Here is a 19,898-nt window from a genome sequence, read left to right as displayed (position 1 = left end):
TACGATCGCCAGCTGGCCACAAGCGCCATGAGTCATTGTCTATCACATCTGCTAAAAGTATTTCTTTGCTACTTTCACAGACACCAAATTCCACCTGTTCACAACAGACAGCAACAAAATCAATTCACACGAACCTTATCAAAATGCAAAACCATCATCTCAGGCAATTCAGTAGATGAAAAAGGAAAAAAAGAAAAAAGTGAAGAACAATTCTGTGCATGTTTGACATGCATTCAAAATACAATATTTTATCATGGCACTCCACTTTGGCACCATTTTTTTTGTAAAATACCTATTACTAAATAAACTAGAGTTCATAGAACACAATTCCCAGCATTGAAGTTAATACCGGTACTTCCAATTTTAATAAAATAATCGTTTTAAAGATCGTTAAAAAATGCTGATAGTTTAGCGCTATTGAAGTCTTATGCACCACCATATTTAACATGTCCAAGTACTGCAAAACTGGAGATCCTTGGATGTGCAAAGAAGGCGATTTGTGTTCTCAAGTGTTCAAGTATATAATTCCATTAAAATAAAATAAAGATTGTAAAAGTCGTTTCAATAAATGAATACAGGGTTTTACCGTCATTTAACGCAGTGTCTATGACATCACCCGATGTAACACATTACATTAGTTTTTCGTGCATGTTGTTTGTGTCCTCTATGACGTCCTTAAAAACAGTAAGTTTTCGGTTTGGAATGATTTTCAATTTTGTTTGACTGCCAGACAGGCAGCCAGAGTAAAAATATTATCCAACTCCTCTCTGCGCTTGTGCAATCAGGATGAATTGAGAGACAAAGTACGGTAAAACAGCAGACTTTTCTTCCGATTAATGTCCAAAATATAACATTCAATTTGAATAATTTGTTCCTCGATCATAAACTGACAAGACCTACACAGACAGACAGATAGAGTCATAGACAGGAACCAATTGCTAAAATCCACTTTTCGCTTTGTGTGCTTGGGGTAAAAATCCCATTTCAGAATAAAGTGTCAGTAAGCAATTGTTCCTAATAGCTTCCTGGCACAACTCACTTCTGCAAAAACTGCAAGTACAGGGTGTCCCAAAAGTCACAGAGGGATTTAGAAATTAAATAACATTTGTTTTTTTTTTTAATAATTTATGATTATTTTTATACCAAAATAAAATTTACAAAATGGAGATAAATTTGCTTTATTTATGAAAAATGATGCAGCTGAGATGTCCTCCATTTTCGGCTTCGCAGAGACGGGCTCTTTCGACAGCATTTTCCATAACAGCGGAAAATAACTCTGGCTGCAGCACTCAAATTTTTGCACAGTTGTTGTCCTTGAGCTGCTGAATTGTATGGGGCTTATTGATGTATACACGCTCCTTTAGGTAACCCTATAGAAAATAATCGGGAGGCGTCAAATCAGGAGAACGTGATGGCCAAGAAATTTCTGAATTTCGCGAAATTATTCGGTGTCCATGCTCTTTGGGTGAGAATAATTGATCAATGAAATATAAAATAAAATTCCACTATTTTTGGTTCTTTGTTCAGTTGTGAATTTTTCCATGGGTGATTTCCAAATGTTAATCTAAATTCTGAAAAGAAAAGAAAAACAAATTATAAAAATACAGAAATATTATTTAATTTCTAAATACCAAGGTGACTTTTGGGACACCCTGTATAAACAAGGACCCCAACACTGCATGATACACATTCCATCCAATATAACAGCATTTCTTTTAAATTAAAAAAAAAACATTCAAAAAACAACACGAGGTAGAAATCTGATCCCATTGGTTACAATTTCCTTATGCAGCTATGAGAAAGTGGAATGAAGCCCTCCCAGAGCACAAGGTATCTGAAAGAGCTTCCAATTATAACCCGTTTGTTGTGAAGTATGTAGCCACTTTATGTCTGATTTCAGTCTCGGGAACTTATTGGCCTCACCATCAGCCATGAAACAACTCTCCTGGCATGACCATATAGCAAAGTTGGCCTCAAAAGCAGCAACAGAATGCACATCATTCATCATTCCAAATAATTCCTTGAAAAAGCAGAAGCAATCACAGCCTACAAGGCCTGAGAGGAGAGCAGTAATCCATTTAGCTAAAAACTATGGGCTTTCACCCCAGCATTATATCTGTCCCTCCTGTAATCTGAAGGTCTCAACATTATTGTATCCCCTGCAACAAGAGAGTTCATAGAACCCTCCCTGTCCCAACAATTTACACCCCCATCCCCCACACACCAACTCCTTTACTGACCTTCATGTCCACCAGGCAACAGTCCTGTGTTGCCCACATCTTCTCCAAAATATCAAAGATTGCTGCAGTCGTCTCCAGCATCAAGTCCACTTCAGCTCGACCAATGGTGCGACCCGCAAGTGATAGCCCCTTTGCAATTATCTGCTCTGTGGACCACTGTGGGTCATTATTTGCATCATCCTATGGAAAGCATAACAAACAAGACCTTGTGTCAATTATATTTGCAAAAATGAATTTTAGCAAACTGCCAGAACCAATTTAAAACTATTTTATTATAACAGAGATCAGTGCAATCGAAAGAGCACCGAATGTGGAGAAAGTCCAAGGTTATTAGAAGCTCAGGGGATTGTGTGATGAAATCGATTTTCTATGTTGGCTCAAGATAGATTTTGCTTCGTAGAAACTTGTGTGTTTGCTGTGTAAGATTATAGCATATCTGTCCCTATGTAGTCTTTTTGTCTGAATCTTACCATTCAGCGATTGCAAACAAATACCGTAGATGTCACAAGTTAAATTTTGTTTTTCCTCCGTCTCCCTTGCAGCAGTGTAAACACGTCGTTGAAGACAGCAGGCATTGCTACTGCATCAGTATGGACCATATCATAATTGGAAGTAATTACCTTCAAAGTTCCTCAACCAAAGAACGTTTCATTTAAAATTTTGACGAGCAAGATACTGACCCACCTGCAAACACCACATCCCACATCCCACATCTCACCCCCACTCCGTCACCAAATATCGCTGCAGAGGTATAGGTATAGGCATCTTTGACCATGCCTGCTTTCTCCAGGAGCGAGGGAAGGGGGGAATGGTGGGTGTGGGTTAGGGGAGGTGATGGTGGATCGGGGGTTGTGCGGGGATGGGGGAATGGTGGAGGGGGTGGAGTGGATTGTGCTGGGAGGGATGGTGGGGGAGCTCGGCCAAATATATTTTGTGCTCTGACTGAATATATACTGGAAATCAGAAGACAGAACCCAAGATGTATAAATAAAAAGGAATTAAGCACAAATATATATTTATATTAAATTATCAGTTAGAGCTTGACGGCAGACAACAGAATATGAAAAACTGGATGGGAAATTTGAACCGCCAGCCATACAGAGAAGACGTGCCCCGAATGCACCGCTTCCCTTGGACTTCCGGCCGGGTTTTTACGTTGTACATTTTCTTTTGCCCATATCTCGATCTCGATTAATCAAGTCAAAGTAACAAAAAAATTTTTTTTAGCACTGATGAATACATGCAAGTCATGAATGTGTTTCTAAGGTGATATATATATATATATATATATATAAATATATAAATATATATATATATATATATATATATATATATATATAATATATATATATATATATATATATATATATATATATATATATATAAATATATAAATATATATATATATATATATATATATATATATATATTGTTATGGGCCGGGGGTCGGGTGAGAAGACCACCAGAGGGGGAAGCTATCTCGGGTTCCCACCAGACTCCCCGGATTGCAGGCTGTCGCACACGGGTAATTCCATGACGCAGGGGTCACTAACCGACCGTGAACACCAATAACAACCACATGACCTCAGGTCCTCCCGTCTATGGGTTAATCGGGTTACCTAATTAATTTGTGGCCGAATTATCAGGGGACTCGCCCTTGGTACGCCTTACCCGAACCAGATCACTTTACCGGATCAGATGCAGCCGAGCGACACTGCCAAGGACGTAACAGCTAAAAGGAACGGATCGTTGAGAATAAAGTCCCAGCTAAGTTAGAATACGGACCATGCTGGATCAATGAAAGAACAGACAAAAATGAGCTGGGAACATTTCCACAAAGGATTTATTACAGGCAGGTGAGGAAAGATATGTGGCACAGGGAATAGCTTTTATTGTTGTGTGTGAGAAGAGATAGCAAGAAAAGTGTGGTACGACAATAAACAAGCAACTTACAAAAGCAGACAGAGAAGAGTTATCTCGATATAATTATTGTACAATATTAACTTAAGCGAGGAGAGGCGCCAGGACACGGACACGGACACGGACACGGACACGGACACGGACACGGACACGGACACGGACACACACACACACACACACACACACACACCGATGAAGAGGAGTTAATGAAGATAAAAAGGAAAGACGATGAGGCTAACGGTCTCTCAATACCTTGCACGATTGCCCGACCGCGCCAGCAATACGTTTTGGGGGGATGCTCCACTGGGCGATACCTCCATGACAGCTGGTGCGTTGTCTCTTGCTTCGTGGCACTTCGTGCAGCTTGCGTCGGTCCAGAAAATGAGGCGTGACTGTCGGACATAAAGGGAGGACTTGGCTGGAGTCAGAAGCCAATGGGTGGAGAGAGGTGAAGCCCACAGCAAGTGAGTGGAGAAGGGCAGTGAGGTGGTGAAGAAGGCAGTCAGCAGGTGAATGGGTAGGTTGTCGATCCCAAGCCAGACAGAACGAGCCCATCATCGAGCATGCCCTGTACAGTGCGCGCAGGTCCGCCATTGCACACGTGATCAGCGCGTGGATCTGCCCGCCATCGAGCATCGTGTTCGCGGTTATCAGAGGCGGTGGGGTGCATGATGCCAACCCTGATCCGTGCCATGAATTGAAGGAAAGAGCATAAATATGTGAATTGAAGAAGACTGCGCCGTGTGTGTACTGTATGTAATGTGGTTGGTCTTCTGTGAGGACGCATTCTTACGCGAAAGCCACAGATGGCTGTGGTTTTTACAGATGGGTCCCGAGCGTAGCAGCTGCCGGCTCATGTGAGGACCCCTGCTTGGATTTACCTCAGGAATAGAGAAAAAGGCAGAGTAGGAATGAGTTCAGAGATTTAATCAAACCTAGCTATGAGATTTACACAAAGCTCTGTCCCGTTCGACCCACGAGATAAGAAGGGACTATCTGAACGTACATTAATGAAATAACTGACTGGGGACCACTGCAGGTTGGCTGCTATTAGTGTTGGAGGGATGCGGTTTCCAGAACCACTATACATATATATATATATATATATATATATATATATATATATATATACATATATATATACATATATACACATATACATACACACACACACATACACACACACACACACACACACACACACACACACACACACACACACACACACACACACACACACACACACACACACACACACACACACACACACACACACACAACATGGTAGAATTAAAGAAAAATTGAAGACCACATTTTGGTCACAAATATACATACATAACCATATACTCCTATATAATAAGAAATGGAGAAAACAAATGAATAAAATGTATAACTTTTTTAACTGCTGTTTTTGTCAAGTTTGTCCTTGGGTTTGGCAGTACACATAGAATGAGAAAAGGAGTTCTTGATGTACAGTGCGACTGCCGCCGGGGCATGGTTCAGGTCGATCAAAACGGAGGAGACAATAGCCAGGGAGAGAAACGAAAGAATCAGAAACGTTCTGTGGGAGGAAGGATTCTATTAAACAGAGGTCTGGTTTATCGGCAGCAGTCTGGATCAAAATATGTGTCAGCTTGGAGCGGATACCTCGTATGTTTGAGATCCACACATTTAGGGACAGAGGAATAAATTTTGTGTGTGTAAATATACAGTATCTTGTACTTACTTTCGTTTATTATTTAGTATTATTCTTCCTCATTTAATTGTATAATTTGTGATTTATGAAGATTTTACATATGGAGTATTGGTGTGCTGAAACATATCTCCTGTATTTTAGTTAATCATTTTGGGAAATAGCTGCTCAGTTTAAGTTGTGTTTGCCAGGAATGTAACCCAGACATTACCAAAAACTGAAATGTTGGTAAAATGGACTTTCTCACTGTAGAGTTGTTCATTGACTTCTTTGCACACTTAATGATGCAACCTTTGTGAAAATGAAGAGATCCATGATGTGCGAGAGGGCCGTGTACCATGGCACACACGGTGCTAAGGCTATAAACTAACTGCAGCCCACCTCTTTCCAAGTTTCCAGTTTTTCCTACCTGAATATTTGTGGCTGGATCCATCTTTTCCACCTCATGTCCTTCCCTAGCACTCATTCTTCCCCACATCCCTTATTTCTCCAAGTCTCCCTCTATTTTGTCCCTCATTCCGGCTGTTGGTGGAATTCTGTATAAGCAACACTCATATACACAGCATATTTAATGAGATGACATCTAATGAGATACTTGACATTGCTTCTTAGCTACCAGATCTTGAATGCGTGGTCGAATGCCAGAGAGAGCACACACTACGCAAATCCCCTTCAACGTTTAGCTTTTTTCTCTACTTGGACTTGACAGCAATGAGCATGGAAAATGCAGCTTCACAAAGATACGTTGATCCAAACATTGTCAGAATCCGAAGAGCTTGATGTGAGATCAAAGGGTAAACAGGAAGGTACGTGACCCAGAACGTCTCTAGATCCAGTTTTTTGAAGTCTTCTTCAGCCGAGGAGTTGAACTTTAGCTCAACAAACTCCTCTTGCACTTCATCTGAAATATCAGCCACTTCACATTGAAATGTGTTCCTCATGAATTTCCAGGCTTCGCGCTTCTCATCGATATCCGGAAAGTCTCCGATGAATTCTGCTTTCAATTCAGTCAGATGAGTAATGATTTGTTTCTTTAACTCCGAATCAAGGTAACTGTGAATGAGAGCAGAATCCAAGTTAGCAAAACTGGCTGTATTTTCATTCTGAATTCGACATTTCCAGAGGTCGAGTTTGGTCATGAAGGCTCGAAAGACGTCATGGTGCATGATTATGTTGATATTTTTCCCTTGGAGTTTGAGGTTGATGGCATTCAGCGCTTCAAAGATGTCCACCAGGTAAGCTAGAGATAGCAAAAATCCTTCAGACTGGAACTTGTCATGGAGATCTGCTTTCTGCTGTGAATCTAGAAATGTTGCCACTTCTTGTCGTAGTTCATAAAGCCGTCCAAGTATGTTTCCCTTTGAAAGCCATCGTACGTTTGTGTGGAAAATCAAAGCTTGATGTTCAGAATCCATATCCACACACAGCTGTTTGAAGAGACGACTGTTTAAGGCTCCAGCTTTTAAGAAGTTGACTATCTTGATGGACAGGTTCAGGACATCCCTCATTTCAGCAGGTAGAGTTCTGGATGCTAAGGCTTCACGATGAAGGATGCAGTGCGTACCTATAGCAGATAGACCTTTTTCTTTCACTCTTGTTATGAAACCAGATTGCAAACCAAGCATGGCCGGAGCTCCATCAGTACACACCCCTACCAGCGAGTACCACAAAGTTGATTTTCCTGGAAGAAGTTTGATACCACTTGAAAAATATGTTGCTGTTGTATAACTTTCCATGGGATAGCAGAAGAGCATTTCCTCTTTTACACTATTGCCTGACACGAAACGAGCATACATCAGTGGCTGAGAACACTGAGCAACATCAGTCGTTTCGTCCAACTGGATGGCAAATACAGGAGAAGCTCTTTCTTGGTCGAGAACTTGATCTTTGATATCTTGAGACATTTAATCGATCCTTCCCTTGACGGTATCGTTTGATAGAGAGATTTGGGAAAGCTTGTTTGCACTATCCTTCCCCAGAACGAGCTCTGCTGCACGCAGTACACTTGGTTTTATGAGAGTCTCTCCGATGTTATGGCTGTTTTTGCTCTTTGCAATCAAAATAGCGATCTCATCTGAAGCCTCAACAACCTTTGAAGTCTATTGCCGAAATGCTCCACTGCTGTCCATCTTTGCTTGCTTCAAGGACTGCCTTTTTGTTTCAAAGAATGCCTTGGGTTTGACAGCGAGAGCAGGATGCATTGTCTTTAAGTGGCGTTCCAAGCGTGTGGGCCACTTGCCATCATTGCTCAGAGTCTTGTAGCATATTACGCTGTGGGATACCGCTGTGTCACCCTCTTGGAGGGACACAAATCCAAATCGAATATATTTGTCAAGATACTTCCACTTTTTTACACTCATTGCGGATGATTTCGTTTGAAATGTGTACTGCAAATCTGTGAAAAAAAGTTTAATATTAAAATTAAAATAAAATATCAGTTTTAATCTTAAATTTAAATAAATGGTAGATTTTAAAATAAATTTTAATACAGAAAATGATAGGCCGAGTAGCATATAGAAAACGAAAATTATTACAGGCGATACTTTTGTTTTTTTATGTTCATCACGATATTATGCAAACACTTGTTAAGAGAATTCCAAAAATAATTAGAGAAATTCCGACTTTATTCTCCGGGCTCGCACTCCCTCTGGAAATTACTCACGCCCCCCAGGTTAAGAGCCAATGTTCGAGCTACTCCGCGAGTTTTGACATTGTATACAAAAAAAAATCCCCCCACCCCCCTTTCTCCATGTATGCTAGTGTGAAAGTCACATTACTGCAAACTTCACAACAGTCCCATTAAAAACAACAAGTAATTTTGACAAGCAATTTTATCCGGGCCGTGTCTGGAGACTCACTGGTAGAAAATGGATTTAAAACATTATTTTGTTTCCATCTTCACTGCTATTCTATGCAGAATCATTTGAATGAGACAGTATGAATCATAATTAATTAATGCTCCACCACACGTTTTCCTTCCCTTCCTCTCACCTCTCACTACCTTCCCTTCTCCCACCCCTCCTCACTTCCCCTCAATCCTCGCTCCCCCATCCCTCCTTACTCTCCCTCACCCACCCTCCTCACTGCCCCACCCCTCCCCACTCTCCGTCACTCCTCGCTCCCCTGCCCCTCCTCACTCACCCCCACCCCTCCTCACTCCTTGCCCCTCCTCACTCTCCCTCCCTCCTCGCTACCCCACCCCTCCTCGCTCCCCACCCCTCCTCACTCTCCACCCCTCCTCACTCTCCCTCCCCTCCTCACTCTCCGTCCCTCCTCGCTCCCCTGCCCTTCCTCACTCACCCCCACTCCTCCTCACTCTCCCTCCCTCCTCGCTACCCCACCCCTCCTCACTCTCCCCACCCCTCCTTGCTCTCCCTCCCTCCTCACTCCCCCACCCCTCCTTGCTCTCCCTCCCTCCTCACTCTCCCTCCTCGCTCCCCATCCCTCCTCGCTCCCCCATCCCTCCTCACTCTCCCTCCCTCCTCGCTCCCCCACTCCTCCTCACTCTCCCTTCCTCGCTCCCCACCCCTCCTCACTCTCCCTCCCCTCGCTCCCCCACCCCTCCTCACCCCCCACCCCTCCTCGCTCCCCCACCCCTCCTCACTCTCCCTCCCCCCTCGCTCCCCCACCCCTCCTCACTCACTCCCCCACCCCTTCCCAATCTCTCCCCCACCCCTTCCCACTCTCCCCTCCCTCATCTCCATATTTTTCTCCCCCTCCCTTTAGTATTCCAGTCAGCGAAATGCAGTGTACTCCTCATTTTCATAAATGCCAAGGTGAGCCAATGAAAAAAGCCAAGAATTCACAAGGTTTCGGAAAAGCGATGATAATAGAAAACGTATAGAAAACCAAGACGCCAAGGTGAACAACTTATAGCCAAGATCTTGTGAAAAAAGCCAAGGAGTGGTCACACTGGTGAAACGGCAGGTGGTGTTTGCTAGTGTGTGTGTGTGTGTGTGTGTGTGTGTGTGTGTGTGTGTGTGTGTGTGTGTGTGTGTGTGTGTGTGTGTGTGTGTGTGTGTGTGTGTGTGTGTGTGTGTGTGTGTGTGTGTGTGTGTGGTGTTATACACCGATGAGGCAAAACATGACCACCACCTGCCTAATATGCTGTTAGTCCTCCATGTGCCGCCAAAACAGTGCCGACCCACCGAGGAATGGACTCCACAAGACCCATCGAAGTGTCCTGTGGTATCTGGCACCAAAACATCAGCAGGAGATCCTTCAAGTCCTGTAAGTTGAGGTGGAGCCGCCGTGGATCGGACTAGTCGGTCCAGCACATCCCACAGATGCTCAATCGGATTGAGAACTGGAGAATTTGGAGGCCAGGGCAACACCGTGAACACTTCATCATGTTCCTCAAACCATTCCAGAACAATGTGTGCAGTGTGGCAGGGCACATTATCCTGCTGAAAGAGGCCACTGCCATCAGGGAATACCATTGCCATGAAGGGGTGTACCTGGTCTGCAACGATGTTTAGGGAGGTGACACGTGTCAAATTGACGTCCACATAAATGGCCGGACCCAGGATTTCCCAGCAGAACATTGTCCAGAGCATCACACTCCCTTCACCAGCTTGTCGTCTTCCCACAGTGCATCCTGGTGTCATCACTTCCCCAGGTAAACGGCACACACATACACGGCCATCCACGGGATCTAGAAGCAAACGGGACTCATCGGACCAGGCGACCTTCTTCCACTGCTCCAAGGTCCAGTTCCGACGCTCGCGTGCCCATTGTAGGCACTTTCGACAGTGGACAGGGGTCATCATGGGCACTCTGACCGGTCTGTGGCTACGCAGCCCCATACGCAGCAGGGTGCGATTCACTGTGGATTGTGACACATTCCTCCCGTGACCACCATTAAAATTTTCTGTGACTTGTGCCACAGTGGACCTTCTGTCGGTTCAGATCAGATGGGACAGCCTTTGTTGCCCTCGCGCATCGATGAGCCTTGGGCGCCCAACACCCTGTCGCCGGTTTGTGGTTTGTCCCTCCTCGGACCACTGTTGGTGGGTACAAACCACTGCTAACCGGGAGCACCCCACAAGCCTTGCCATTTCAGAGATGCTCTGACCCAGTCATCTGGCCATAACAATTTGGCCCTTGTCAAAGTTGCTCAGGTCTTTACTCCTGCCCATTTCTTCTGCATCCAACACATCAACTTCAGTAACTGACTGTTCACTTGCTGCCTAATATATATCACCCCTTGACAGGTGCCATTGTAACAAGATAATCAATGTTATTCACTTCACCTGTCAGTGGTCATAATGTTTTGGCTCATCAGTGTAGATATATTATACATACATACATACATACATACATACATACATACATACAGTGTATGTATAAAAAAACCCCTCAGTTTATTGTCGGAAGGGAATCAAATACAGGCTCGACAACTCAAAGATAAGTGTGCTGCTGCCTTTGCACAATTCTTTCTGACAGTGAGAGACTTGACGAAAACAAGAATTGCAAATAAATAAATAAATAAAAATTAAAACATGCCATCCAATCACTGAGTGTGGCCTTCAGAGGGCATTTTATCACCACAGTTTAAACTAATGTGTGAAGTTGAGAATATTTTTCAGCAGGAATATATTTTCCTTTCTTTGCATGAAAAAAGGTAGATTTTAAAGGATTTTATTTTGCACGTAATGTTATTCATCAGGCAACGATTCCACACAACGAACACCTTTTAAATACATATGGAATCACACAGTAAAAACCCTAGTATCAAATTAAACAATTGATTCCACTTTATTTGTTTAAAGGCCTTCATGTTTTCTTCTTTAATGATGGACACAAGAACCAATTTCATGGCAATTAATACCTGCTTAATATGAATGTGAAGAAAAGGATGCCAAAAAAAGTTTCAATGAAGAATATACAAGAGTCTATGAAACAGAAACTTTGTAATTTTCAATATACAATTACACAATTAGATAATTATAGGAGGGAATTATTTATATACATATACATATATATATATATATATATATATATATATATATATATATATATATATATATATATACATATATATTATTTTTTTTTTGAAGCAACAATAAACATTGTCAGTTAGCAGAAGTCATAGCTCAAACAATAAAAAAAAAGGTCAAGTTGAAATCAGTAGCATTCAAATTGGTGAGAATTGATTAGACAGAACCCTATTTTAATTATCAAATTCAAATTCAAATTAGGGAGTATTCAGTTTCAAGTCTACTGTATGACAATAGGAACTGTTTGGACATACTTTGACGATAAGATAATGAACAAGAAAAAAAAAACCTACAAAGACAAATTACATACTTTACCAATTCTATAAATTCCAGTGGACTGTAAAACAAACAATATGGATTTTAACAACTCAGGGGAATCCATCGAGAGAGAAAAGAAAATAAGTTTATAATTCAACAATAATTTGGAGATAGTTTCAGATAAGAAAATAAGATTGCTCACCATATTTTGAAATTTTGACTTGCAATGTTTGTAAAACTTGCTCAAAAATACTTTAAAAAAAAAAAAACAAAACTTAGAATCATATTTGTGCTTACCTTGAAGAACGTTTCAAGTTTGGGGGGTGAAAATCGATAGCCCTCAACAACACCAGGGTTGCGCTTAAGGAAGGAACCAGTGGCAATGCGGCGGCAAACCCACTCAATGGGCACCATCGTGCAGCGCTTTGCCATAAAAGCTGTGTCATTGTGGCGGTGCTCAAAAGCAGTTTTTATTCCTGTATAGGCAAAACAGCACAATAAAAATATATAATACACTCCAATTTAAACAGACAATTCTTGAATACACAATTAGCCCTGTAAAGCTGAATAATAGTTAAAAAAAACAAAAAGAAGAACATTTATTTGATCCATGATCCTTCAGAATGCTGAAATGCTGTGAATATCATGCAACCAGTCTTGAATCCTCTTCACCTTGGTCTTCAAGTTAATATTGCAAAAATATTTACACAAATAGAACGGCACTCGGGATAGTGCATACCTCCACCAGGCTAAACAGTTTACGTTTTGTACACAGAGCATCATACGCTGTTTCAACATAAAAAGATACAGGCTGAGTCATTCCTTAGTGTACGATGAATGACATGGGTGAACATCTGTTATAAACATGCCAAATATCCCAATCTCCTTATTACCAACATAGTATTAAAACAGACTGAACTTTTTGGGTTCCGGCTCCAGTTTTTGAGGCGACGGTTGGTTCTTTCAGGCGTCTCTGCCGACTTTCTCAAAGATGAGGTTCCGGTCGTTGTTTGTCGCGTTATGACTGTTTATTTTGTTACCTCCATGTGTACTGTGTCTTCCCAGTTCGGTTTTGTTTCAAAATTTGTGCTATTTGGTGTTTTCATCGATCTTGTCAGATCGGATTTCCCTGAGGCCCACCCATCTTCCGGTATATTTGCACAATCGTGTTTATTTGTCTTTTCGCCATATTACCATCAGTTATTATTTTCTCCACTTTTCTGACCGCCCTGGTTCTCCCCCCCCCCCCCAATCTATACCCTCTGTTTCTAGTCTTAAAATATTTCAAATATATATATATATATATATATATATATATATATATATATATATATATATACATACACACACACACACAACAAAAAATAAACCTTTTGCCTCAATACCTTATTCTCCAAGTAACCACGCGACTTCCTGTACCAACTCTTCTTCCTCCTTCTGCGAAGCTACAATTAGCCGACCCACATTCACCACATACCTTCATAATTATTTTTTCTTCAACCTCTCCTTAACCCAATCTTTAAAAATCAATCAAAAAAAGTTTTTCTTCTTCTTTATATCTTTTCACTTCGAACCTTACATCTCCCATAACATGTTTCTCTATCCCCCCCCCCCCAATCTATACCCTCTGTTTCTAGTCTTAAAATATTTCAAATATATATATATATATATGTATATATATATATATATATATATATATATATATATATATACATACATACACACACACAACAAAAAATAAACCTTTTGCCTCAATACCTTATTCTCCAAGTAACCACGCGACTTCCTGTACCAACTCTTCTTCCTCCTTCTGCGAAGCTACAATTAGCCGACCCACATTCACCACATACCTTCATAATTATTTTTTCTTCAACCTCTCCTTAACCCAATCTTTAAAAATCAATCAAAAAAAGTTTTTCTTCTTCTTTATATCTTTTCACTTCGAACCTTACATCTCCCATAACATGTTTCTCTATCCCCCCCCCCACCCCACCTCCTTCTTCTACTTCTTGTTCGAGCTACTCCGCGAGTTTTGACATTGTATACAAAAAAATCCCCCCACCCCCCCTTTCTCCATGTATGCTAGTGTGAAAGTCACATTACTGCAAACTTCACAACAGTCCCAATAAAAACAACAAGTAATTTTGACAAGCAATTTTATCCGGGCCGTGTCTGGAGACTCACTGGTAGAAAATGGATTTAAAACATTATTTTGTTTCCATCTTCACTGCTATTCTATGCAGAATCATTTGAATGAGACAGTATGAATCATAATTAATTAATGCTCCACCACACGTTTTCCTTCCCTTCCTCTCACCTCTCACTACCTTCCCTTCTCCCACCCCTCCTCACTTCCCCACAATCCTCGCTCCCCCATCCCTCCTTACTCTCACTCCCTCACTACTCACCCCTCCTCACTCTCCCTCACCCACCCTCCTCACTGCCCCACGCCTCCCCACTCTCCGTCACTCCTCGCTCCCCTGCCCCTCCTCACTCACCCCCACCCCTCCTCACTCCTTGCCCCTCCTCACTCTCCCTCCCTCCTCGCTACCCCACCCCTCCTCGCTCCCCCACCCCTCCTCACTCTCCACCCCTCCTCACTCTCCCTCCCTCCTCACTCTCCCTCCCTCCTCGCTCCCCCATCCCTCCTCACTCTCCCTCCCTCCTCGCTCTCCCTCCCTCCTCGCTCCCCCATCCCTCCTCACTCTCCCTCCCTCCTCGCTCTCCCACTCCTCCTCACTACCCCACCCCTCCTCACACCCCACCCCTCCTCGCTCCCCCACCCCTCCTCACTCTCCCTCCCTCCTCGCTCCCCCATCCCTCCTCAATCTCCCTCCCTCCTCGCTCCCCCATCCCTCCTCTACTTTCGTTGACCTACCAACTTCCTTATGTGTTTGCCAGTCCAAATTGACCATACACCTCCATGATTTTGATTCAACCTTTCCTTTACCTAATGTTATGCAATCTTTATCAAAAAAAAAAAAAACTTGTCTCTTAAAATGTTTCAACTTCCATTTTCACACGTGTGATTCTCGGTATTGTCATAATTCATGCCTCTTTTTCTTCTTCGAAAGACTGTTTTCAATTCAACCTTTCCTTCATCTCGTGTCGAAAACGTCCCACTGTTACAACGTTTCTTTTCTCCATTCTCTTAATTCTCCTTTAATGAATCCATCACATAATGTCTTCAATTGCATCTCTGACGTAAAAAAAAACAATTTATATTCCAATTTGCAATGCATGTTCGTGTTCCATCAATCGTCCTTTGTTTTAAACCAACTTCAGTGCAATTAATCCCACCTCCTTAAATCTACCTGTTGCTAACCCCTCACCTGTTATCCCCTCTCCTTACCACTCCCATCTTGCCCCTCATCCAACCTCCGCTCTTAGCGCCTCTTCACAGTCTTCTGGTTCAGTATCAGCTCCTCCTCTGTTGTCCCAAAGTGTGTGGTGTTCTAACATCTGTGGGCTTCATTCTAACCTAACAGATATCTCACTCTCTCTCAATCAGTGCACTCCTCAATACCACAAACATGCTCCTTCCTTCATCTCACATCTCCCCCTCTTCCCAACCCCTCAAATATTGTACCTCCCCCTGCCCACTCCATCCTTCCCCTCTCCCATCGCCCTCCTACACCTTGGCCGTGCCAACTCTCATCCCCTCCCCTCCCTCTCAAAGCCTCCTTCACACTCTTCCCTCTCCCCTTTCTCAAAAACTCCCCCTCACCCTTCTCCCTCATCTCTCCCCCTCACACCACCTTCTCAAAGTTGCCCCCCTCACATCCACAAAGTTGCCCCCTTCCCCTGCCCACTCTCTTCAATCTCATCACTCTGCCTCCTCAAATATTCAACTGCCCACTGCCCCCTCTCTAATTACTCCCAACTGTACCTCAACCTCTCACCACTGAGCCATTGCTCCTCCTTATCTGGCCCACTCCCCAAGCTCTTCAATCCCCCCCACATTCTTTCAACAACTCTCCTTACCCCCACCCCTTTCCTCCTTCGTCCTACCCTTCCCTTCCCCCACACCCAAAACCTCCTCCCCTCCCTCTTCATTAACAGTGTGGATCGCAAACATCTGGGGCCTTCGCTCAAACCTGACAGATCTTTTCATACAGATTGCCACTGACAAACCAGACATAAAACGCTGAACAGAAACATTCCTCCTTCAAGACGTCTCTGACTCCCTAGTATCTCTCCCTGGTTACTCCCTCCTCCGGTATGACAGACCTGAGCCTTGTCCTGGTGGCGAAGTTGCTCTCTTCATCAAAAACTCTCTTCCTCACTCTCTATGCACTGCCCTCACTCCCCCACACCCCCAGGAATACCTCTGGCTTCGTCTTCCCCTCCACTCCCACCTCATATTTATATGTGTGTTGTACCGTCCACCAAACAGTGATGACTCCATTTACATCTCGCTCTCCGAAAATATGGACCAACTTCTATCCTCTCACCCCAACTCTCTCTTCCTCATATGTGGTGACTTCAATTGTCATCATGCCAGTTGGCTAGATGTGGGTACCTCTCTCACCTGTCATGACACAATCATGACACAATCTGTCAACTTCCCGACCCGGATCTCAAACCAACGGCACTCCATCATTTCTGGATCTGATTTTGACCAATTTCCCTGAAAATATTTTCTGTTCTTCCTCCCCACCAATCGGTCATCTGACTACATGCTGGTCAAAGTGGACATCGATCTGGCTGTTATAAGAGAACCACCTCAATGCCAGATTCTCTCAGCGAGGGAGCCTCGTGAGTGGAGGAGACCAATGAAATGATCACGTGCCTTGTGGTTGCAGCATGTTGATTGGCATCTCAAGGAGATGGGGATGGGCCAGGTATTCGCCTGGGGGATGGCCAGATGGAGGCCCCTGGAGTAATGGCGGAAAGTGAACACAGCGATGCGCTGCTCTGGCGCATGCCCCCATATCTGGCCTGACCTGACCTCAGTGCTGTCGAGTCTGGCATTTCACTCAGGCTGACTAGCAGGGTCTTCAAACAGCCATCAAACTATTAGACTGGTCTCCCATCTCCACTCTTGTCCTTGGAATTCTTTCAAAGAAACTTGCTCTCTCTTGTTCACAGATTTATCCCATCTCATCTTCAGTTGTCTGCCCAAGGTACAATGAAGCTTGTGGTGAGGCACTTGGCCTGAAAAAAAAACTTGACTTCGCCTCATAGAAGGCAAATCCAACTGAAGGCAACCTCAATTCCTTCCACAAAGCTCGGAACAAGTGTGTATCTACCCTCAGGAGAGCCAGAACAAAACATCCTTCTTATCTCAAGTCTAAACTCTCAAACCTGTCTCCCTCCTCCAAATCATGGTGGCATCTAGTTAAGTCTGTTTCTGGTGTATGTTCCCCCTCCATCCCTCCCTTACTTCAAATGGCCACACAGCTGACACCACACGTGAAAAGGCTGAATGCCTAAACTCTGTGTTTGCTTCTAAATCATGTGTCCCAAACCCATCGCTTTCTGTACCCACTTTACCCAGTCGAACCCAGCTGTTCCTGGACTCTGTCCTTTTCTCCTGACAAGGTGAAGAGCTTGCTGTCAAACCTCGACTCGGATTCTGCAACCGGTCCAGACGGCATCAGCCCACGTGTTCTAAAAACCTGCTCCTCTGCTCTTGCTCACCCTCTCTCTGTTCTATTCACCCTCTCATTTGCTCAAAGTCATCTATCTGCCATCTGCTTGGAAATCAGCAAACATGACTGCCCTGCATAAAAAAGGTGCAAAAATAGATCCCTACAACTACAGGCCAGTCTTCTCCAAATCATCAGCAAGGTTATGGAAACCATCATCGCTTCAGACATCAAATCTTTCCTCTTCTCCAATGGCTTGATTTCCGATCATCAATTTGGATTCAGACCACGTCACTCTACCCTGGAAATGCTGCTTCTGCTCTCCCCACAATGGATGGAGATCCTCAATGCCAGACAGGAAATCAGAGCCACCTCCTAAGCCATATTACGTGCTTTCAATACGGTCTGGCAACCTGCCCTGCTCACCAAACTCTCTTCCTATGGCATCCAAGGCTATCTCCACTCATGGCTCACACTCAACGTGTGGACCTAAATGGAGTACTTTCTTCCCCTCTTCCTGTCCAGGCTGGAGTTCCTCAAGGCAGTGTTCTGGGCCCTATTCTTTCTCTGGTTTTCATCAATGATCTCTCCAACTCTCTGGAAAATCTTCTTTATATCTTTGTTGATAACTCCACACTCTGCAGTACCTTATGTCATCCCTCAGTTTGGCAAGCAGCAGCTTCTTCACTCTCTGCAGATCTGGATAAAATCACAAACTGGTCCAACACGTGGAACATGTCCTCCAACTGTGACAAATCTCACACTCACACGATGTCCCACCGAAAGGACCGTGTGGAACCCCCCCCCCCCACCCGCATCTACTTTCTCAACAATCCTCTTGAAAAAGCCCTTTCATTCAAGCTTCTGGGTCTCACTATCTGCCATGATAGTGCAACATTAGAGTGTACATTAGGGGGGATATTTGTTAGCATTAGAGTTCTGTAAGCAACATTAGAGTGGTTGTCCAGTGCCTTCAGAAAGTATTCACAATCTTGACTTCTTCACGTTTTGTTGTGTTTTAGCTTGAATTTAAAGTAGATTAAATTTAAGTTTTTTGTCACCGATCTACACAAAATATTCCATAATGACAAAGTGAAAACATGTTTTTAGAAAAAAAAAAACTTAATTTATTAAAAATAAGCATAGGGGAAATACCCCAGGGCACTCACCTGGTAGCAACTGCATAAGATAACCATGGAACCACTGGTAGGCATGGATGACCCACAAAATATGTAACAAGGAAGAAAGTAAACCTTTGGATTATGTTTTTTAATGCCGTGAACAAACTTTGGTACATCACAGGTGATAAAGGTTGTGGTCAAGTTTCATCAAAAAGGTGTGTGTGTGTGGTTTCAGAGAAGTTGCAAGTGTTTGTGGATGGACAGACTGACGACGTTTCATCATATAAGCTCCTCGGAACTACGTTCCAGGTGAGCTAATGAAAGGCTGAAATGTCTTGCGTCAAGAAGTATTCAACCCCTTTCCTACGACACTCCAAATTGAGCTCAGGTGCATCCAATTTCCTTTGATCATCCTTGAGATGTCTCCACAACTTGATTGGAGTGCACCTGTGGCCAATTCACCTGATTGGACATGATTTATAAAGAAACACACCTTCCTATACAAGGTCCCACAGTTGATACAACATCTCAGAGTATAGACTCCACCATGAAGTCCAAGGAACTGTCCGTACAATTCAAATATAGAATTGTGAGGAGGCATCGATCTGGGGAAGCGTATAAAACAATTTCTAGAGTGTCGACAGTTCCCAAGAGCACAGTGAGCTCCATCAAGACGAAAAGGAAAGAATATGGATCTACCCAGAGCTGTCTGTCTGACCAAACTGAGAAACTGGGCAAGAAGGACCTTGGTCAGGGAGGTGACCAAGAACCAAATGACTACTTTGACAGAACTACAGAGTTCCTTGGCTGAGATTTGAGAACCTGCCAGAAGGACAACAGTCTCTGCAGCACTTCACAAATCTAGGCTTTGTGGGAGAGTGGCCAGATAGAAGCCATTCCTCAGAAAAAGGTACATAACAGCATGTATGGAGTTTGCTAAAAGACACGTGAAAGACTCTGAGAGCATGAAGCAAAATATTCTGTGGTCTGATGAGACGAAAATTGAACTCTATGGCCTGAATGCAAAGTGCTATGTCTGGCGTAAACCTTGCACAGCTCATCACCCATCTAACACT

At 43.3% G+C, this 19,898-nt stretch overlaps 1 protein-coding gene across 2 annotated transcripts in view; it reads right to left on the bottom strand.

Moving 5' to 3' along the window:
• Window positions 1–19,898, bottom strand: part of PAICS (phosphoribosylaminoimidazole carboxylase and phosphoribosylaminoimidazolesuccinocarboxamide synthase) — an 81,117-nt gene that overhangs the window by 32,729 nt on the left and 28,490 nt on the right. For both annotated transcript variants that reach the window (XM_085897003.1, XM_085897004.1), the window contains exons 3-5: window positions 12,408–12,586; window positions 2,241–2,420; window positions 1–94 (exon numbers count right to left, since the gene is read on the bottom strand). The exon at window positions 1–94 is cut by the window's left edge and continues 20 nt beyond it. In XM_085897003.1, the coding sequence (XP_085753129.1) occupies window positions 1–94; window positions 2,241–2,420; window positions 12,408–12,586 (453 nt within the window). The remainder of the gene's footprint in view (window positions 95–2,240; window positions 2,421–12,407; window positions 12,587–19,898) is intronic.

Source organism: Eptatretus burgeri, chromosome 10 (assembly GCF_056783735.1).
Source record: "Eptatretus burgeri isolate ZD-2024b chromosome 10, Ebu_testis_v1, whole genome shotgun sequence".
Taxonomy (NCBI): domain Eukaryota; kingdom Metazoa; phylum Chordata; class Myxini; order Myxiniformes; family Myxinidae; genus Eptatretus; species Eptatretus burgeri.
The sequence above is the reverse complement of the archived record's forward strand: the minus strand, read 5'-3'. Positions and strand labels throughout refer to the sequence as shown.